The sequence below is a fragment of the Hemibagrus wyckioides genome, linkage group LG10 (genome assembly GCF_019097595.1).
Source record: "Hemibagrus wyckioides isolate EC202008001 linkage group LG10, SWU_Hwy_1.0, whole genome shotgun sequence".
NCBI lineage: Eukaryota > Metazoa > Chordata > Actinopteri > Siluriformes > Bagridae > Hemibagrus > Hemibagrus wyckioides.
In genome coordinates this window covers 6,278,187-6,301,686 of record NC_080719.1, presented here as the reverse complement: position 1 = coordinate 6,301,686, position 23,500 = coordinate 6,278,187, and the positions used below count along the sequence as shown (strand labels likewise).

Below are 23,500 nucleotides of genomic sequence, written 5' to 3'. Positions count from 1 at the left end.
TCCAGGGTGTACCCCTGCCTTTCACCCAATGTGTGCTGGGATAGGCTCCAGCAGACCCCTGTGACCCTAATTAGGAATAAAGCGGGTATAGACAATGGATGGATATTATATTATATTATAATAGTATTAATTTCTGAAAAAAAAATCCAAAACGAACAATTTATTTCATTTTGTTTATTTGGTCCACCATATGCAATTGCAATGTGCAATATATATATATATATATATATATATATATATATATTAAATACGTTTTTCTAAAGACCTTTTCTTAGTTAAATCTAAATCAAAGTATGATCCACCACTTTTAGCTTTTGCTTGATTCACTTTTAGTTTCAGTTCACGTTTTTTGTCGCGATATTTCCCTCGATAACTCACGTGCCAGGGTGTTGGTTGTTTGGTTGTGTAAAAAAGCTCACTCAAGTGACAGTACATCCAGCCACAGATTATTGATGAACGGCGAGATTTACTGAAAGGTTTCCAGATCTTTGGCCATTAAACTAGTAAGTTTAACGAATCCAGACGAAAACAGTGCCACACGAGACGAAACACATGGGCGGGGAATGTTAAAAAAGACCCGCCTCCTTGTTGTCATGAGCGGAAAGTAGTCACCGGGTCAGAAAGGCAAGAGTGAAACTTCGGAGGTCTGTCCTGAGGAAACCTAGGGCACTTTAATCACGGTATTTTACGTTCGATACACAATGTATACACGCATACACATAGGTATCTTCTCTTTTTGATATGTCGAAATGACTAACTCTTCCAACAGGACCGGATGGAATCGGAGCCGCTGTTATCCGAAAGCAGAAAGCGGGAATCGGTTGATTACGGCTCGCGACATGACTCTCAATCCGACTCCCAGTCTGACTCTAAGGAGACGAGACGACTCTCTAATTCACACAGCAGAGACTCTGTCCATGTCCAAGAAAGTAAGTGCATTTAAACAGACTACCTTTCGGCTTGTTTATGCCATAAACACACAGCACAATTTACAAATCCGTGTCATATCCTGTTACATAAACTGTCCAGGTTAACTTTCCTTTCCTGAGGTCACTTTTATCACACTGACCAGACACCAAAGTGCACCTGAAGCCCGTGTCACAAATTTTATATATATATATATATGTAAATAAAGATAAAGATTGCATAATCTCACATCACTTTGTTGATGATTTGAAACGATTCAAAAAGATTGTATTGACTCATCCTGTACTAGTCTTCTGTTCATCCAATTAAATGCTCTGGGAAAAGTATAAGTCCCGGACCACGGAGGTGTGTCTTGTTCGACCGTAGCGTCGTGTTAGGGGGCAGATATGGTCCGTCTTTGCGTCTTCCCTAAATCTTTGTTTATTATTGTGTGGAAGTTGTGTGACAGGTGGAGGTTTTTGTTGAGGTTGTTCAAACCCAGATTTGCTGATTGTGTTTAATAGGCTTTTCTATCGGTAAAAGAAATAATATAACAAGTGACAAAACTGCGCCTGTAGAGAAGATATCAAATTCCTGACCGATCAGAATGGAGGATGGTCAGATATTCAGGTGCACTGATACACTGTTTATTCATGCTGCACGTTAGCGATGAACTCGGTCTTAAAGAAGGCTGCAGTATGCGTTACGCTGAATGAAAGCCCTGTAGAACCGTTCCTTTAGTTTTGAGCAACCTTTATGGATGACCACAGGCGAGAAAAAGCGTCTAAAACGTACTTGCATGTTTTGTCAGCACTTATGCTTCTAGTATGTATGAAGAGGAGAAAATGGTGACTCATGCCGTTCAGGGTGTGTGTCAAAACCACAGTATATTGTTAACAGCAGTGTGTAAAGGATTGGCAGAACTTTCGCACATGCTTTTTTGCACTGGAGACAACTTTTGAATGACCCGTTACAGCCATGTACATGTAGTGGCTGAGCTGTGCTCTCATTCTGTCGGTGTTGTGAGTGCGTGACCTTTATAGAAAACTAAGATTAGGCAAGCATCGTTGTTTTTGTTTTTTCTTCCTCCCCCAGAGTGTAAGAAGGATCTACCTGTTTTCTACATTCCTCCTTTACGTGATGTTAGTTTTCATTATCCAAAACCTGGCAGAATAATAAAAATGAAACCTTTCACTGGGAAAGATTCTTGAAAGTATGGTTTAGTGTTTACTTTGTAAATGAGCTTTACGTTTCCGAGGTGGCTGGAATCCTCAAAGTGGAATCTTCAATGTGTTCTTTTACTGAATATGGACAAATGCCAGACCAACACTACGGATTTCTAGTTTTTATATCTACTTTCATTTTGATGACGGTCCCTTATACTCAAGGACAATGCCGAAAACACAAAAAGGATAGGTTTAATATGTAATGTGGATTTTTTTTAAAAAAATAGTCAATAATTGCTCCAGGCGATATGATCCTCGTATCAGCGGCTCTGAGACTTTTCTGCAGCTTCCTGCAAATTCTCGCTCGGTCCCATGACTCAAAGGAAGCTTTGTGTTCCGACACGGACAGGCGCACTCACTTTGCAGGTAATTCCTCTTAAGAGCATATCTCTGCAACCTGTGCTGCATGACGTGAGGACAGAGAGATTTGTGAGAGAATGCCCACAGAAGAATTTCCTTATAGCATTCTCTTACAGAAACGTAATCCAGTACTTAGATGAATCCTTTTCTGGTACGAATACGAGACGGACGGTGCACTAGATCATGATAAATGAATACTGAGTATAATTATTTCCATATACAATGGCACTCTTCTCTGTTCTTGAATCTGATTGGTCGCAAGGTTTTGATTCGTTTTCATTGTACCAGCAGCAACACGATTATATACCAAAATCTGCTTCAAAGTAAATTCATTGATATGTTGAAGCTTTCTGTAACCTATTGACATTTACAGATGGAATCGGTTAACGTTCAGTACCACAGACAAGTGTTCTGAATGGAGGATGTTGGGTTTTGAGGTAGCAGCCAGCGTTATTTTATTTTCATGACACGCAAAATTAAAGTGACGCACATGATTGAAGTGAATCAAAATATAAGAAAAAGCAGATTTTCTTACATTTTCTGTTTTTTGTTTTCCCCCTTGGTGAATCTGAACAGTTTTCACTTTAGTTTAGGAAAGGAGTCAGAATTCACTGGTATTAGATGGAAGGGCTTCATGCCACAGGAAGAAGTTAGAGGAGCTGCATGGCAATGTGCTAGTGTGTGACTTGGGTTCTAGCCAGTCATATCAGTGGAAATGGTGTCTGGCAACAAGTGAGTAATTCTAACACAGTGGCAAAATCTCGGAAAAAAAATGCATGCATTATCATCGAGACTTGGGTAGTATGCAGCAGACATGAGCAGCAGCAACAGTTACAGCTACAGTGGTGCAAAAGTTTCACACGTTCTAAACATACCTACCGCATTCAGACTTTAATGTAGAGTGACAAATCTAGGAAATGACAGACTGTGTGCGATTTGTGTGTAGGAGGGGGGGGGGTATTTAAAACCATAATGGCTGAAAATCTAACGACTAACGTTTTTTAATGACCTCAATCGCCATGGCTTGGGTAGCATGGTGCTAGATTTCTTGTAATTAATCCTGCCAGTAGGCCAAACATGTATTACACATGCTTTGATTGATTGTTATACAGCATGCATTCATAAATACATCATACACTGATCAGGCATAACATTATGAGCAGTGAGAGGTGACGTGAATAACACTGATGATCTCCTCATCATGGCACCTGTTAGTGGGTGGGATATATTTGGCAGCAAGTGAACATTTTGTCCTCAAAGTTGACGTGTTAGTAGCAGGAAAAATGGACAAGTGTAAGGATTTGAGTCAAATTGTGATGGCTAGACGACTGGATCGGAGCATCTCCAAAACTGCAGCTCTTGTGGAGGTGTTCCCGGTCTGCAGTGGTCAGTATCTATTAAAAGTGGTCCAAGGAAGGAACAGTGGTGAACCGGTGACAGGGTCATGGAGGGCCAAGGCTCATTGATGCACGTGGGGAGCGAAGGCTGACGGGTGTGATCCGATCCGACAGACGAGCTACTGTTGCTCAAATTGCTGCAGAAGTTAATGCTGGTTCTGATAGAAAGGAGTAAAAATACACAGTGCATGACGGGTCAGGGCTGTTTTGGCAGCAAAAGAGTGACCAACACAATATTAGGCAGGTGGTCATAATGTTATGGCTGATCAGTGTGTATTACTAAATAGCAGATTCCAAAAAACAAAAAACAAATACTTCTGGGCAGGACGCAGCATGTTGCCAGATCTGTTGGGAAACACTCACCGCACAGATGTTTTCAGTTTCGCAACGTGTATTTAAACAGCATTACAGACTCATGATGTACTTGGATTTACCGCACGCCCAAGCAACTCATACAAGCCAGCTCAGAACACGTGACTAAAGGCAGTAAAGTCGTGTCATTCTGCTTCTGAATAGCTCCAGTGCAGGTCATATCTTCCCACGCAGTGGCAATGCATCTGAACAGGAACTTCACACCTCTTTGAGCAGGAGTAGAGAGATCAGTGGTCAAACCTAGGAGTGAAAAGGACACATAAGTGGACACCTGACTGTCACAAGGTGGTGTTGAATCTGGAGCGTTAGAGGATATAGAAATAATGTTATTAAAATGTTTTACACCTTTATTCACAGCAGTTTTGCAGATATTATTACTATTTTTAAGTGGCATGTGGCAGATTGGGCACTAAGTATATTTATATATATTTGTTCCTTTAGCCCTTTTCATTGTAAAATATTTCTTAAATACGGGATACTAATGTTGCTACTAGTACTACTAACATTTAAAAGAATTATCTGTTGTGAAAATGGCTTCAAGGCTTATGGTATATTTTTGCCTAAACACCACAGTACTGGTCAGTTTTCAGATCTGATTGGTCAGCTTTTTAACGACTTTAACGATTTTAAAGGTAGTTAGGTTTAAAGGTAGCAGGCTTAGTCTAATCCTCTGGAAGGAGTCTCCAGTGTCAGTGCTTTGTATGAGAAAGTTTTGCGCTTTCCAGTTCCTTGGAAACATGACAAGCTGCATATCTTTATCTTACTCGAGAGATCTGCTATAATATAATAGATAACAGGTACTGTACTAGCTTGTCACTTGGATATTCCACAACATTGAAATGTAACTATAAACACACAAAAAGTATTTTTGTGTTTTTTTTTAGTAAAGGAAAGGTGTAAATGTTTGCGAATCGCTGTGGTATAAAGGATAAAACATTCAGGTTATCAGAGAACCTCTCAGCACTCCTTGTGCTCTTTTTCTTATAACATCACATCACAATCGTTTCACTTATTCACTTAGTACTGTTCTTGGATTTTTTTTTTAATAAGGCGATGATGACCTGTACATCCAGCAAGCGGTTGTCTTTATTGAAGATGCCATTCAGGTAATACAAATACCCTAGTATATGTATATCACAGTGTTTACTCTGATCTGTTCTGTTTTAAAAAACTTTATTTAGTGTATTAAGTGTGTGTTTTCTTCCACAGTATCGGTCCATCAATCACAAGGTTGACTCAAGATCTTTGAACTTGTACAGATGGTACTACTCCAGGATATGTCAGTGGTAAGCAAGCAAGAGCAGGGATTTATAGTCTGACTTCTGAACTGATTTACTAGTCGGATCAAGAGGTGTGGTTCTGACCCCTGATTTGCTGTATCATTGGTGCGAGTTTCATTTCCCCAAGACTGGGGACATCTAGCTTGTGAGATCTGACCAACTTTATTATTATTATGTTTTTACACTACATATTAATAATAGCCATCCATCTTGGTTCTACTCAGGAACAAAGCTGTGCAGAGAAACACCTACATGAGCCTCTAGCTAGCCAGTTAAAGCAGAGGCCTAATTAATGTTGAATTCTGTGGAGGTTTTTTTTTTACTGGTTAAGTCCAGGAAACTAGCCTCCTGGTGGTCCAACGGCAGGATCCCGCACTCTCATTGCCCTGGCCCGGGTTCGATTCCCAGGCAGGGTGCTAACCCAGTCACTGATGAGTTAATTCTCAGTGCCGGCCCCAAGCCTGGTTGCATCTGGAAGGGACGGTAAAACCTGTGCCAAATTGAAACATGCTGACCATATGATCATGATCAGCATTAAAACTACACTTACCATTTAGCAGCATGCATTTTTACCAAACCTATACCTGTGCTGTACTTCTGGAAATGGTTAAAAAATATCTGTATTTGCGGATCAAAGCAAGCGATCTGTAGTTATTAATGATCTAGTGCATAGCCTATGAAATCAGTAACATTTTTAACATAGATTGATTTGTGTGTGTGTGATGAAGGGGTCTTGGTTTTACCATTGCTGTGATTCTGGCTCTGGCCTTTGTGGAGAAACCTTCCTCGATCACATACACATCAGACCCCCGCTACAGGCCTGAGCCCTGGGAGCCGCCATGTGGCCTGCCGGAGGCCATAGAGATGGTCTGCCTCTGCATCTTCATCTTAGACATAGTAGTCAAGGTATATTATCATGTAAAAATCATTCCATATAATGACATACAGTGCAAGAACATTTATATGTACAAATATTCAACACTGCTTTAGTTAAGTGCATGTGAATTTCTGCTCCACAGAGTTATCTGATTGGATGGGAGGAGTTCCGTGTGAATAAATGGCTGCTCGGCTACGTGCTAGTTATATCAGTTTCGGTTGTCGACTGCATCATCTCTTTTGCCATGCTGTGTGATACGGTGAGTTAATGAGATGGTTAATCAGACACGTATTTCATATATCAGGTTTACATCTAGCTAGATGCGCAGAGTCCGCAAAGGTCATCCTGAATTCTGTTTCTGGATGTTGGTGATATTTGCTTTTTTATTTCCACATGCAGACCATACGGGTCAGGAGACTGATTCGGCCATTTTTCCTCTTGCAAAATTCCTCCTTAATGAAGAAAACTCTAAAGTGTATCAAAAGGACACTTCCAGAAATAGCGAGGTAAGAACATTGAGGCTTTGTTTTTATAGCCTCTTGTTGTTGGACCGATGGTCTGAGGGAGTTGGGATTGCTAATTAGTTTAGAATATATACCCCAGACTTACACGTATAAGTACACTTTAGGCAGCTCTGTTGAAAGCTTGGACACGTTTCCCTTTAATTTGTCTGGGATAATTTAATAGTAAATAAAATAATGCCGAATTATTCTAGACGTGAAAGCATAACAAAATTGCTAAAGAAGGATGGGATTAAACTTACAGAAAAGCTCCACTTATAGAATATGTTAAAATTAATTCTGTGTTTTAATTGAACTGTTACAGAATGCTGTGTAGCCTCCATCTTGCTCCTTTTCTTTCCCCAGTGTGATCCTGCTTCTGGCCCTCCATCTGTGCTTATTCACAATGATTGGTATGCTGATCTTCCCCAAATCTGAGGTACTGTTTAAAAAGTCAGAGCACTAGATGTTGGTTTAACTGATGAAGAATATTACTCTTCTAACGGAAGAAATCTCTTATGTCCTGTGTCAATAGGACTCGTCGAAGAACGGGGAATGGGAGGTTTACTTCAGAAACCTGCCTACAGCCTTGTCCTCTCTGCTTGTGCTGCTGACGACCGCAAACAACCCAGACGGTACAGAGCGTCTTACTGTGTATCATGACTCACACTATACTCACTTGAGTCATATGCGTAGTAGCCGGGAAAACCATTTACGTGGTTTGACATTTTCAACTTTGCGTAGTTTTTCTGTCATGCATGTCTCAATCATAAGCAAAGCCTTTTACTAGCAGTTTAAAGTCAAAGTCCACTAAAAAATGCTGCAGTTACCGCTATACTGATCAACAAACTGTTTATGATGAGGAAATGAGGCGTCACTTTGATTATCATCACTCTCCACATCAGTGTCTGTCTCATCACATGAGCCTTGCTATTCATTGCACTGATCTCTTTTCATGATAATGTTGATGGGGAGATGATTGCTGATTCGTTTACTCAGGCTTCTTTTCATTCATATGTTTTTATTACTTTTGAAGGCGATGATGATGATGTAGCGGCGTAGGAGCATCACAGACACAATACCTGATTACGAACTGAAATGATCAGGCTTGTGTCCATTACACTATGGCACTTATCTATCCAGCAACTTAACTTAAAGCCTGACGCAACGATTTTACATTTACAATGCCATTGGTTAAACTGGCTCCAAATCCAATGTCATCTTTGCAGGCAGATGCCACGGGAAGGGTAAAAAGTAGCCTAAATAATATCATTTACATGCCATTTTGTTGAAATACACTTTTGTTTATTTGAATTTTAAAGCAAATTGGCTCTTTTAAGGTCAAAACACCATCTTTCACCTTTTTTAGCTGTTTTCCCGAATTCATCAGAGACATTTGATGGGTTTTCCCAGCCTGGTACATATGTAGTGCCATGGAAAGTATATTCCTATTGTCCAGTTCTCCATGGTTTCTGTGACAAATGTGTTGCAGTATTTTAAACTGGAAAACATTTGCTGGGCAATGCCTCTCGGTGCGAAAGACCTGATCTCCTTTTGCTACTAGTAATAATAATATAAATCACTATCACAAGGCTTGAATTTTGTAAATGGTCATAATGTATTGAGCAATGTTCATCAACAGCAGCTCTGATAGTAGTTCTGGCTACGTGGCAAATCACAGGTTTATTTTAACGTGCTTGTGCTGGTATGTTATTCTTTCTCTAGTAATTATTATTATATAATGATTTTTATATTATTATATAATTATTATAAAGGAGCTTGCATGGCAGATGCTCCATATACACGGGTTTAAAAAGAATTGTAAATCCTTGGTAAAGTCTACAGTGCTTCATTAATAATCCATTTTTCCTCCCTAAGAAAATCTTCAGTACGTTGTGCATTAGAAGCCGGAATCTGCTGTATTATAATCATTAACAATTAACAGTCGGTAACATTAAATGAATCTCTTTGGTTGGTAACAGAGTAAACAGTTCTAGTTCAAACTCATAATTGTTTTCCTTTCTTTCTGCCAATAGTGATGGTTCATGCATACTCACTGAATCGGGGATATACCATATTTTTTATACTTTTCAGCGTATGTGGTAAGTTTCATAAAACCTTGTACAATGTCACTTGTGTTAAGAACTCCATATGTTTTTGATGAATATATATTTGGATCTTATTACAATTCCCCCCCCCCCCCCCCCCCCCCCACAGGAACCTACATCTTGATGAATTTGCTCACTGCTATTATCTACAACCAGTTCCGAGGCTATTTGCTGGTGAGTGACCGTTTTCGGACTTCGGTGTCCGGCGCATGGTTCTTGCGTTACTTATGAACGTCTTCCCTTTGGCCTGGCTTCTTTGCAGATGTCGGTGCAGGCTTCCATTTTAAGGAGGCGTCTGGGGATCAGAGCTGCGTTTAAGGTGCTGTGCTGTCCGGGTCAAAGCCACGACGATAATTCTGATGGTCATGAGTAAGTTACAGCACATGTACATGACAGAAGAGTTTGTGGTTTTGCATTCAATGCAGTGCAGTGTGTGTGATCAGGCATAACATTATGTCCTCTGACAGGTGAAGTGAATAACACTGATGATCTCCTCATCATGGCACCTGTTAGTGGGTGGGATATATTAGGCAGCAAGTGAACATTTTGTCCTCAAAGTTGATGTGTTAGAAGCAGGAAAAATGGACAAGCGTAAGGATTTGAGCGAGTTTGATGAAGGACCAAATTGTGATGGCTAGACGACTGGATCAGAGCATCTCCAAAACTGCAGCTCTTGTGGGCTGTTCCTGGTCTGCAGTGGTCAGTATCTATCAAAAGTATCCTTTAAGTCCTCTAAGCAAGCCCATGGAGGCGCCACCTTGCAACTTACAGGACTTAAAGGATCTGCTGCTAACATCTTGGTGCCAGCACACCTTCAGGGATCTAGTGGAGTCCATGCCTTGACGGGTCAGGACCAACACAATACTAGGCAGGTGGTCTTAAAGTTATGCCTGATCGGTAGCTGTGATAACTGGAGCTCGCCTGTTTAGTCTATGTTCAATACGCACACGTACTGTATTTGTTCTCATGTATTTAGAAAGAAGGTTCGAGTGGGCACAGTGCTGCAGGTCATGAGAAGAGTGCAGATGAACTCATACTACAGAAAAGCTGTCATTAAGGTGAGTTCACAATTCGAGCTGAGAAAATAGTTCCAGGTTTAAAGTATAAAAAAAGATGCTCTGGAATAGGATAAGCTTTATTTCAGTTTATTATCTCATCCCTCAGGCTGCTCAGGAATTCCCTGATGGTTTTATTGATGGTGAAGCATTTCAGAGGCTGTTTAATGAACTGGATAAGGAGCACATCAGAGAGGTAACGTTTTCTGTACTGAGGAAATCATTTGTATAAATGATTCAAGATTCAAGAAGCTTTTATTGTCATTTCAACCACATACAGCTGGCGCAGTACATAGTGAAATGAAACAACGTTTCTCCAGGACCTGGTGCTACATAAACATACAACAACAAGTTCAATACAAAACAACAAACAGCACCACAGAGCTAGGACAGAAGTTTGTCTTAGCCACGTAAAGTGCACAGTGTGCAGCTAGGTGCAAACAGAGCATAGACAAGACAGTGCAAAAAAGACAATAAATACAATAAAGACAACACAAAAGAACACAGGACACTTAGCGCTGAAAAGAAATAAAAGAACGTGTACTGGAATGTAAGTGAAATAAAATAGATAAAGTGAAATGATGTAAAAAAAAAAGTATTGTGCAAAAATACACAGCAGCGGTTGAGGTGGTGCAAATAGAATAAACATAAATATAACTATAGCAGCGGATGACAGGTAGAGGTAGTGCAGTAAGTAATGAACAGTATAAATTATGTGTGTGTGTGTGTGTCCACACAGTCAAGAGAGAGTGTGTGTATCTGTGTGTGAGAGAGACAGAGAGTTAGTATACAGTTCATGTATCTAGACAACACATTTGCATGCGTGTAGATCTTTAGTAGATTATGAAAATTATGATATTTGTTTTCTTTGTCCACTAGCACCCACCAAAACCACAGTACAGCTCCTCGATTCTACAGTGGATCCAGAAAGTGTGCAGTCATTACTACCTCACTGTGGTGGGAAACGTCGTAGCTCTCGCCAACGTCATCTGCATCTGTGTGAGTAGACATTTTATTTTTAAGATCAAATAATATTTTACTTCACAGGTACAAGAAGGAGAAATTTCCATATTTTGATAGAAGTGTGTCGAATTCCAGTGCCAAAAAAAAAAGCAGACGTTGTGACGATAGTGGTTTATGTCGCCATCTTGTGGTTATATTAAGAACATGTTTGGAAAACATACAAGGGCTTTTCAGTAAAGGTTTGCTTGAAGGTTCAAACACTAGGGTTAGGGTTAAAAAATCATCCTACCTTTGTAATGTTGGATTTTCAGAATTTTATAATTAAATTCATATTTTCTCATATAACATATCCAATTGACGAAATATAAGGCACATTTCTAGCAATATACACATTTGTAACATGTTCGCATACACAGTAACGTATAATTATTAAGATTTTCTTCAGATCAGATATGATTTCCACTGTCAGCCCCCATTTCTGTTCTTACTGATGTACCTTGTGTGTCAATATACTGTAACTATGAAAGATTTTATAACCACTTAAGTTTTAAATAGATAGATATACTTTATTGATCCCAAGATATAAAACTGTTGAGTTTTTCTGAAAGGAAACATTTCATTTTTGTTAATGTTACTATGCATTATTAAGAAAACTATAATATTGTGTTTTCCAGACCATCTTGGTGCTGGATTCGGAAAAGACTGTAATGGAAAGGAATGATTACTACATGGAGGTAACTTTACTCTGAATGATGGCTTATGGGCCCATAGGGGTACTTTCACACATGGCTTTTTGTGCTGATAGGAAGGAAAGACAAGCACACTGTAACCTTTATATCCAATTTAGTATCAGGTATTTGGTTTAACTGATAAGGAGGATGTTTGTCTTGTTGAAGTCATTTCTCTCTTTTGTGATCTAATCTCAGGAAATAACATGTGAAGGACCTCTGTGGCAGAAAAAGCCACGTGTGAAACACTTTCACACAGCTGAATCTTGTTGAGTGACAGGAAACGATCATTAGTACACTTTACAGTGTAAAGAGTTTTGTGTAAAAATGCATGACGTGAGCTAAAATGTCCCCTGGGATAGACTAATAGAAAACTTTATATACTGTATATCTTGTATTTTGTGGAAACCTCATATATCTACTGGTGCTACATTTTGACCTTGGTACTTCCTGTTGCAGATAACTGGCTGTTTTCTGTTTGTACAGGTCATTAATTGGGCGTTTATCGTCTACTACCTAATAGAGATGATACTGAAGCTGATTGCCTTTGGTTGGAGGGGCTACCTCTCTTACAGAAATAACATCTTTGATGGGTTCTTCACCCTCGTCCTGCTGGTATATAAATACATCTATGCATTCATTTGAAAATTATCATTGTTAATGTTTGATGGAGACACACTTCATGATTTCTAACTCGCTAAACAATAATCTAAACTCTGAAATCTGTATCTTTATTTAAATAGATTCTCCAGGTTACTATTTTTGTCATGTTCAGGATTACTGGTCCACAATCGTAAGTGTGATTTCACATAGTATTAAAACGCTACTATATTGACATTATTTTCAGTCAGTCGTGCTAACGGTGCCTGTGTGTTGTTCCCAGGATGCCGAGGCAGAGCGGGGACATGTCTTTGTGGGAAATGGTGCGACTGGTCAACATGTTGATTGTCTTCCGTTTCCTCAGGATCATTCCGGAAATCAAGGTCAGCAGCGGTGTCCTTTTTAATTTATATGTATATTATATTTATCAATCAATCAACCAATCAATCAATCAAGCAAGCAAGCAAGCAATCAACAATACAATCAGTCAGTCAATTAATCAAGCAATCAACCAATCAATCAACAATACAATCAATCAGGCAAGCCAGCAAGCAATCAACAATACAATCAATCAATCAATCAAGCAAGCAAGCAGTCAACCAATCAATCAACAATACAATCAATTAATTAATCAAGCAATCAACCAATCAATCAGCAATACAATCAATCAATCAATTAATCAAGCAAGCAATCAACAATACAATCAAGCAAGCAAGCAAGCAGTCAACCAATGAATCAGCAATACAATCAATCAGTTAATCAAGAAAGCAAGCAATCAACCAATCAATCAACAATACAATCAAGCAAGCAAGCAAGCAAGCAATCAACCAAAATAATCAATTACTCAATCAACCAATTAATCAACCAATCACCAATTAATCAATCTATCAGTTAGTTCATTTATTATGAACAACTTATATTGACATTATAATTATGTCAACTTCTTCAGTCCACCTCATGCACCTGCGACAGTCACATCGCAAGCCTGCATTGAGTATCATTATGCTAAAATATTCACTGTTGATTTTTACTGTTTACAGATGATTAAAGCGCCATATGTTGTACATGACATCCTTTTGTGTCCATTAATGTTGTGGAACATCACAAAGCAAGTTAGTTCCTGTTATCACTTACGGTGTAGCCGCTATAAACAGTTGCTCCATCACCAGCCTTTCTCTCTCTTTTTCTCTCTCTCTCTTGAAGACAAATGACTTGTCATTTTAAATTAAAAACATCCAGAATATCTTCCTGGGGTAGAAAACGTGCTGACGATTACCTTCCATAACTGCTTCATAAAACAGAAAACATCACCATATTAATGATTTTATGCTCTTTTTTGTTAAATTATGTGGTTACTATACAAAAAATAATGTATTAGGACATCAACATCTGCGATTTGTTAATTTTGTTAGAATTAATTGTAATTACACTTTTTCCAGTTCTGCATAAAATGTTTTTTTTTTTTAACTTTTTAATTTTTTTTTTTAGCTCTTTTCTTTTCTTTATTATTATTATTACTATTACTATTATTATTATTATTATTATTATTATTATTTTTATTTATTTATTTATTTTACATTTTTTAAATATTTAAAAGAAATATTTATTGCAACAGCCATTAATATTACAATTTGGTGGTCCTAGTAGACGCATGTTACATGGAATTCTGGCTCCATCTAGTGGTTAGAGCTGTATATTGTATTTCCATGGAATATTTTTTTCCCCTTGTTTAAACCGTGTTTTTCTTTTTTTCCAATTATGCTAATGGTCCAGACTTCATGACTCCATGGTGTATATATTATATATGTATACATGTTAAATTTACTTTTATTCCTGTTTGTAGTTGATGGCTCTGGTGGCTAGCACTCTGGTGGACCTTGTGAAGAACTTGCGAGCTTTTGCCGGAATTCTGGTGGTGAGTACAGACAGTGCTTTAAGGCTTTACCAGCATCATCAGCGATGAGTTAAGCAGGTAGTCTTCATCTTCTCTGCTCTCTGGTTTAGGTGGTGTACTATGTGTATGCCGTGATTGGTATCTGGCTTTTCCAGGGAGCTATTACACCTCCACTCTCAAGGTACTGTATGTACATCGGTTATCACTTTATAAAGCTGTTACATACTCATAGAATTTTTACTTTGCGGAAGAACGGACCAGTCATGATGCACTCAGAATTGATGTTGGAACTTGGTAAATAGACAGATTTGGGCTTGGCAGATGGATCATATAATATTGATATCACAGTAAACACTTTTTACCCTTGTTCATCCTGTCCCTGGAAGTTTTACCTCCAGGCACTCAGGTTTCCACCCCCAGTCCAAAGACATGAATTATTGGCATCTCTAAATTGTCTGTAGTATGTGAATGGGTGTGTGAGTGTGCCTTGCAATAGACTGGCATCCTGTCCAGGGTGCACCATGCCTGTCGTCCCGAGTCTCCTAGGAAAGTCTCAGGATTCCTGACAACCCAGTAGGATAAGCAGTGTAGAGAAAGGATGGACGTGTGTAGTAAACTCAGTAACTTTCCTTGGAAGAAGCTGATACAATTCTGTTTTATACACTATTTGTGTAAATGTTCTTGCAGTGTGGCCAACTCAAGTAGTAGTGAGAATGGAACATCAAACTTCACCATGGAGTGTGGCTCCTATGAACAACTGGAGTATTGGCCAAACAACTTTGATGACTTCGCTGTAAGTATTCAGTGCGTAGTTTAAGCATTGTCTTGTTCATAACACTCGATGTTCACTTCTGGGTCTTTCAGTCATCTCTAGTACTGCTGTATGACGTGATGGTGGTGAATAACTGGCAGGTGTTTATGGACGCCTACACAAGATACAGCACTGAGTAAGGCAACAGTTTTGGTCGTTTTGGTTTCATCTATTTTTATACTCTATACATTTCTGCGTAATTACTATAATCCTCTTGGTCTTTAGGTGGTCCAAGGTATACTTTGTATCCTGGTGGTTAACCTCGTCTGTCATGTGGGTCAATCTGTTTGTGGCACTCATTTTGGAGGTATGTTACTAATTTTATTTTATCTCTGGAGGTTTCAGTACTTATAGACTGTTTTTCCAAAGTACCAAAACCAAGCTTTTGAAGCCAGTTATGGCCTTGTCTGTAAATTCTGGTGTGCTGTCTGTAATGAAAACAGCCTGAAAATGTCTGTGGAGCAGTTATTGTGTCTACAGAGGATTAGTTTTTTGCTGTTATTGTTATACGTACAGCTGTCTTGCTTTCTGTTTAGTTGTTATTATTATAGACACATAAATTCTGTAGTTTTTTATGGTTCTGAGTATTCAAGTATTTTGAAGTGATATTTAGAGGAAGTGACAAGGCTGTTCAAAGAAAAACTCTCTCTGGGAACGACTGATACAAGTCCAGCACTGGTATTTTGAGCCATTCCTCTTGCGGTACAGTGGCCAGGTCACTACTTGATGCTGGTGGAGGAAAATATATTTCATGACGTGGCTCAATAATATTCGATCTGATGGCTGTGCAGGCCATAAAAGATGTTCAACTTCAATTTCATGCTCATCTAACCATTCTGACCGCCTGTGTGTATTGGTGCATTATCATCCTGGTACATGACTCTAACTTCAGGACACAATGTTTAAACCGTTGGTCCTCCAGCATGGTTTGGTAGTCCTTGGTGGTGACATGCCTATCTAGCAAAGTCGTGGGCTGAGGGAATGCCATGATATTGCAGCCCGAACCATCACTGTGCTTCACTCTGTGCAAGCAGCTATCTGGGTTGTGAGATTCTTTGCGGATTCTCCACACCATAACTATTGGAAAGACAGTTTTAAATTTAGAACAGTACATGTTACACAAGTAACTAGTATACCGACATTACCCTGGATGCCCTGGCTCTCACAAAGACACAAAGATTACATCACAAAGCCACTGATATGTCTCTCATTATGTTGTGTGGCTCGCAATATTTTATGTACAGCTGTGTTATTGCTCTGCTAATTCAAGATTCAAGATTCAAAGAACTTTATTAATCCCAGGGGGAAATTCCTTTGCCATGTTACAGTTGCTCTAATGAAAATAAAAATATAAGAGAAGAAGAAAGAAATATAAAATATGAAAATAAAATATAAGAGATATATACACTGTTTTATAAACAGTAAAAAAAAGAATAAATAAATATTCTGTACACATACTACACAAATACTGTACAAATACTAGTGTAGAGCTATAATATTGCACACAAGGATTGTAATTAGGTGATAATGGTACAGTTGTTTGTACATTATTGGAAAAAATGGAGAAATTGTAATGTGCATTACACGCTCTGTTCTTACTTCTGGAATGTGAAATCAGTGAAGATCGGCCTCCAGGCTGCACACACAGGCGTTATCCATCTCGTGTGTACGCAGCATATAATGCTTATAAGCAGTACATAATGACATTCATGTTTACTGTCCTAGAACTTCACTTACAAATGGGACAAAAGCCATGCGATGAGTGTATCAGATGTGGAGAGAACAAGCTATGAGACTACAGTGCACGTGATGTTCAGGTAAAGCTCCTCGTGCTTCCACTTTCTATGAATTTCTCTCTGCTTGAGCCTCTGCCTTTTGCACACGGAACGGTTTAGACTGTTACGTTCTCTTTTGTTTGGAGGTCGCGATACGTTTATTGCCCCCCAGGCTATTTGCATCGCACTAACGACTTTGTTTGATGCTGGACATACATGGTGCTGCTTTTGGTTCCTGATGTAAATTTCATACAAGATCTTTCTATAGACAGAGATCACATTCTTTGAGATCACAGCTCAAACAAGCTGACATGCCACATGAATTTAAATATATATATATATATATATATATATATATATATATATATATATATATATATATATATATGTTAAACAAATTTATATTTATTTATATGAATAGCACTTTGTTGGGTCTGAAAAACGATCATCAACAAACCATGAAAGAAAGTAAAAAATCAGAGACAGAGACATCCACATTTGACAGCAAGATTAATGATGGTTGCTTGTATGTATGACAAGACAGACAAATGCAACTTTTGTTTATATCAAATGCACATTATTCCAAATCAGCTAAACATTACAATATTTCATTTTCTTAAAGTACACAATATGTATTTATATATATATATATATATGTACATGTACATATTGTGTGTCAAGTGATCAAGTTCTCCTCCTGCTTTTGGTGCACATCAAAGTTGCTGGTATTCGATCCTGCAAAAGATTCAGTTCTTTGGTTCCAGTCATGAAAAACTAAAGAGTTAAAGCTTTGGAAATGATTCCACATATGAAGCAAACTAAATTAATTGAGCCTCCATGGGTTTAAGTGAGACATATAGTGTCAAGACTTTTGTCAACTGAGACTTCAATTCATTAATCTGTTTGTCTCAAAGATGTTCAAAAGTGATCATCTCATATTTCTCATGCCATGATTATTTGACAAATAATAGTAATATTAGAATTTAGTGACCTGTCATTGAATTTTAGCCTAGTTAAGAGTACTGTAGAAATTGATTGATTGGTATTGGTTCTCGAGCATCATATCAAGTCTGGTTATATTTCAATATGCAGTGAGTCAAGCCTCAAGGTTTCTAATTAAAGTATGTTGCACATTCCTTACTGACATGCTGTCCAATCCCTGCACCTTTGTGAACGTATCTAATGCGTGATCACACCTCAGCGACCTATATGCGCCGTAACACGCTCTGCTCTAAAACATGCTTTAACACGCATTTGTATTCTCTTGCCCCCTGCTTCCTCCTCAGAGATCAAATCCAAGAACCCAGTCTGGAAGACGTAGAGAACCATCTCCAGTGTCTTCCACATCTTCATCTCCCTCGCTGGTCGCTGCAATCACACAGCTCTTAACCGCAGCGACACACACATTTACATTACTCCTGCCTGCAGTGTGAAGGGGTGCAGACGTCCGTAGTCTCGGTGTGGGGATGGTGCAGAAGACAGCGTCATCTGCTGCTCAGTTTTCTTCTAAAGTGACATGGCACTGTTTTAAAATGCCAAAGTCTTTTTAATATCGTTTTTAAACTTATTTATTTTTCCATTAGTTTAGTATTAGAACGTTTCTATCTCTGTTACCAAAGGGAAATTATCAGATTTTTTTTGTTTGTTTGTTTTGAAATGAATGTTTTATCTAGATGAAGAATTTTATGGAGAGTTTGAATTTCCAAAAAAATCGGAAATTGCTTGCATAAGTATTCAACCCCCTTGAACTTCTGCGTATTTTGTCGTGGTTATATATCATGCATCTACACCGAACGTATGATTATTTAAGTGTGGGGAGGTCACTATAGATTTTAGACTTCATTCCACTGATTCCACGAATATATTTGGTGGAATTCTTATAAATTCTTATAAGTCGTGATTAGTAAACCCAATTAAAACCATTCGAGTTCCTGGTTGTAACTTAATGCGAAATAGCGAAATGTAAGATGGGGAGTGAAAACTTATGCAACATTGTCTGAAATGTCATTAAAGTGTCAAATGGCATCACTTTTATTACTCCACTACTTCTCACTCACTCAACTACTCATCTCCCAGAAGCACCGTTGAGCTCAAACACAGGCAGGAGATGACGGTGGAATGGAACTAGTGCACTGAAATAACCCTGAAGCTCTGACTGTGTATCGGTGCAGTCATGGGAATGTGAAGATCAGGACAGGTGTGCTGCTGAAATGTAGAATTTATTGAGGTGCTTTAAAACTCAACAAAGATGTAATGGTGTCACACCATTATCAGATATCTTTTTGTCTAAACTTTCTACAAAAGAAGCATATAGGGTCACTGGAGCAGTAGATGGCACATACAGTATACCTTCCTTGAGACCTTCAAACCTTGATAAATGGTGCTGTTCTGTGTGGGGCAGTCTAAGGAAGCCACTGTCTGCTTTAATTCTGAATGCTGCAGGCTTTCCTGTTTCTCTTTTCATGAATAGAAGTATAGGTTTGAAAGCTGCTTACTTTTAAAAGTGAAAAGGTAGAAACTTTGCAGAAGGATTTCATTCTGGCTGCAGATGACAGCTTCAGGATTAGCTAGCAAGGTTTTTGAAGAACTCAGACTTAGCGAGCAATGTTCTATTGACATTTTTACAGTATGTTGACTGATACCCCATCCATATACAGATATCTTTGAAAAGTTTCAGTACAGATATTTGTTTTTGACCCTGCGACACAGTTTGATGAGCAGTGTGATGGATGGCGGGATGGATGGATTTGTTTTTGGAAGGGCTGATATCACTGTGTGAACCTGTGCATGCCTGTTGGGGTTTTTCATGAATGTAATTCCGGCTTTGTTTCATTATTATTATTATTATTATTATTATTATTACACCCTTGTGCAGATGTGCCAGATGTTGTACTGCTTCTGAATGGACTGCTCTGTCTGTACAGACCACATGGAGATTTGGATTTTGACACTATGGATTCAGGCGCCTCCTTACATAACTGTTGCACCTCACCTGAGGGTTTATTTTACTTTTATTACCGTTTTCCACACTTCCTCTGCCGCCCAAGGCGCAGCTCTTAAAGTTCTTTAAATTCTTGAGACGTTTGATGTTACAGGTTATGAAATGCTGTCACCGTGTTGGCATGCTCTTCATGTGAAAGTTTTTATTTTTTTGCAGTTTCATTTGGAGGAAGATATTTCTGTTCATTTGGGTTTTCCTTTTGAACAGAAAGTTTTAAAAAACTTTTTAAAATATACATGTGAATGGGACCCATTTGGCCCTTTATAGCATAGAAAGATTGAAAAAGTATGTAAATACATTTCTATATCATTTCAGTGAAATATATTTATGGTTTTTCAATGTATATATCCTCAATTTTGGACAAACCTGATTTATTTTTTTGGTTTGTTTTGTTTCATTTTGTCAGAATCATCCGATGGTTTTCCCAGACCAAGTCTGGTTGCTGGATAATTTGGTTCATTTCTCGTTGCTGTGTACAATCATCAGAGCGCAATATTAGTCTGTATATCCAGTCAAATGTAGCCCGTGTTTTTCATCCTAATTTTTTATCCACCACATTTGTAGTGTAGGAGTGATAACCAAAAAACCAGAACTACTGTGTACACAAAAGTTTTGTGTAATGGAAACTTAAGGGCAGTAATTAATAACGCTTACCTCTTATGTCCATGGTTGTCATGCAAAAAATCTCAGTTATAATATTTTGATATCTAGTCACATTTCATTTTATAAAGTTCAAATAAACCAAATATAAAAAGGCCTATTTTACTCTTTATAAGCTTTACATGTTCTTATTCTTTTGGCAGATAGTTTAGCTTCTTTCTAGAAACTACTTCTTAAAATAATCTGCCAATAGAACAAGAAAATATAAGCTTAAATACTGTAAAATATGTCTAGCCTTAATAATCTGGAGATTTTGGTTGTTGATATGTTTGACTAAGTTCAAGATATTTTGTTGATTTTTTGCATGGTGAGGGTTTGATTCCTGTCTCTAACCTGTGCGTGGAGTTTGCATGTTCTCCTCGTGCTTCGGGGGTTAACTCTGCGTACTCCATTTTCCTCCGCCAGTCAAAAAAAGTGTTGTTGGCCGATTGGTAAATTGTCCTTAGTGTGTGTGTGTGTGTGTGTGTGATTGTGCACTGTGATGGGTTGGTACACCAATAAGGGTGTCCCTCACCTTGAGCCTTGAGTGTAGAACTCTTACAGAAGATGGATGGATGGATGGATGGATGGAATTCCTATGTAGGTGTTGTAGTTATAAAGCATAACACATGAATAGCACAAAAAGGAACTAGAATTAGAATCATTCAATCTGTTTTGTTGTCTTTCTTTCACATTTAGGTCACGTCTCTCGTGTTAATAGTACGGTTTACTGTTTGAATATAATGGTGTAGTTTTGAATTCATGTTCTAGAGCTAATCACGGACCCTTTGTACCAAAATCAAACACTTTCACTTCCTTTCTCATTTCGTATCTGAAAATCTCACACGCTCTACAAATGTGGTTAGGTAATATTGGATTGAAAAATGCTTTATTGAATTCATTTCTTTTCAGAGAAATGTAGCTGAAGGTATGATGGAGCTTTCGAACTCGTGTATAGTTTGTTGTATGAAATTATCAGTAATAAAATAAACTCTCAATATGACTGGGTCATTTTAAACTCAGTATGTAAATAAGATTTTAATACAACTTTTATAGTGAGTGTTGGATAAAAAAAAATATTTTAAGCTATCATTCTTAGTCATAGATTGTGTGTAATATAAACATAATATGCATCTCTGGTCCCCTCGACTGAGCCTTTCAGCATTCTGAGGTACATGTGAATAAAATAGAATGTTGTCCTAAAGGTGAAATGACATTCTTGGAGTTTTTTTTTTTATATATATATATCATCTTTCTTTGGTTCATTGTTAAATTCTTGAATCTGATTGGTCAGAAAGTGAGGTGTTGATTAATTTCCTATAACAGCAGCTTGTGACGCTAGTGTTGCTGTGGTTGCTATGGCTTCTATAGCAACGAAGTTTCTATTAAGATTGTAACGGTTGCAAAATATCTGTGGTATAGGAGGATTGTTAACAGAACAGCTGTTAAAAAGCTTCAAGGTGGACTAATCCATTGGTGATTAATTTCCTATAACAGCAAAACACAGTGACTTATTCCTTACATACAATGACCAGGCATAACATTATGACCACCTGCCTGATATTGTGTTGGTCCTCCATTTGCTGCCAAATCAACCCTGACCCATCATGCACTGTGTATTCTGACACCTTTCTATCAGAACCAGCATTAACGTCAGCAATTTGAGCAACAGTAGTTGGTCTGTTGGGTCGAACCACACGGTCCAGCCTTTGCTCCCCATATGCATCAGTGAGCCATGGCCAGCCATGACCCTGTCACCGGTTCACAGATTTGGCGTTAATTTTCCAACCATCCATTTTCTATACCCGCTTTATTCCTAATTAGGGTCACAGGGATCTGCTGGAGCCTATACCAGCACACATTGGGCAAAAGGCAGGGGTACACCCTGGACAGGTCACCAGTCCATCACAGGGCCACACTTATAGACAGACAACCACACACACTGCTATGGGCAATTTAGAATTACCATTCAACTTAATGTACATGTTTTTGGACTGTGGGAGGAAACCAGAGTACCCCGAGTAAAGGCCCCTGCCTGTCCGAACCCGGGACTCAAACCCAGGACCATCTTGCTGTGAGGCAACAGTGCTAACCACTAAGCCACCACGCTGCCCTTAATTTGCATTTTGTTTATCCGAATGCAGCTTTAAATTCCCGTCTCGGGAGAAAACTATTGATCCTGTGTGTTCGTCTGCGTCTCTGTCTGTTTTTCTGTTCCTTTTTGATCTCGGAGAGCAAAACACACAAACACACCCAGTCGCACGGGGCATGTTTACCCAAAACAGTATGCGTTGACAACCTGAGCCCCTGAGGACACACATCACCCCTTTACCAATACACAAACAAAGTCACTCTGACCTCTCTGTACACAAACAGTCTCCCTCTCTGCCCATTGTTTACTTTCTCTCCTGATTTGACACATAACGTGAAGTGCTCTACAACCTCAGCCATCACTTAAATTACTTTACACTCTCATTTTCATGAACGTTTGCAGGTCATTTGCCTCCTCATGCATCACCTAATCCACTGCACCAAACGTGTATCATTGCCTTCAGTTCACAACTCACAGTACACTAGCGTTTACTTACGTAGTCAATTCACATCCTGAGATTATAAATAAAGCTCATTGCACATTCATAATCATTATATACGTCTGAACAAATGTAAACTTTTGTTTTGGTTGCTATTTGGTTTGGTTTCACACTTTAGCTAATGAAACAAACCGAAATGTGATGGGGGGGAAAAATGTTGGGGAAAATTTACTCACAGAACGCTTTAGTCAGAAAAGATAAAATAAACCTTTGGAAAGTCACAAAAATCACCCGAGCGCAAAGAACACAGGGAGCTGGTACTAAATAAATGATTAAACAATTAAATAAGTAAGAACAGATGCCACTGATCCGATACACAGGATCAGTACTGGGCTGAAGACCGGTAACAAATGGAGGATCAGATTTCTGAGAAAAAATGAATTTGATCCGATCCTGTAACAAATAGATAAGATTAGA

The 23,500-nt window shown here is 38.5% G+C and overlaps 1 protein-coding gene across 1 annotated transcript; it reads left to right on the top strand.

Moving 5' to 3' along the window:
* The first annotated feature begins 407 nt into the window (after positions 1-407).
* On the top strand, positions 408-21,698 carry tpcn2 (two pore segment channel 2). The gene is made up of 26 exons (XM_058401062.1): positions 408-680; positions 770-929; positions 5,312-5,367; positions 5,471-5,547; positions 6,270-6,447; positions 6,561-6,677; positions 6,818-6,924; positions 7,285-7,357; positions 7,454-7,553; positions 8,955-9,020; positions 9,136-9,200; positions 9,289-9,395; positions 10,003-10,084; positions 10,191-10,277; positions 10,961-11,080; positions 11,719-11,778; positions 12,259-12,387; positions 12,516-12,565; positions 12,656-12,755; positions 14,216-14,287; positions 14,377-14,447; positions 14,954-15,059; positions 15,131-15,213; positions 15,303-15,384; positions 16,803-16,894; positions 18,139-21,698. The coding sequence occupies exons 2-26, from the start codon at positions 776-778 to the stop codon at positions 18,239-18,241; spliced, it is 2,337 nt and encodes a 778-aa protein (XP_058257045.1). The 5' UTR covers positions 408-680; positions 770-775; the 3' UTR covers positions 18,242-21,698.
* Positions 21,699-23,500: the final 1,802 nt, after the last annotated feature.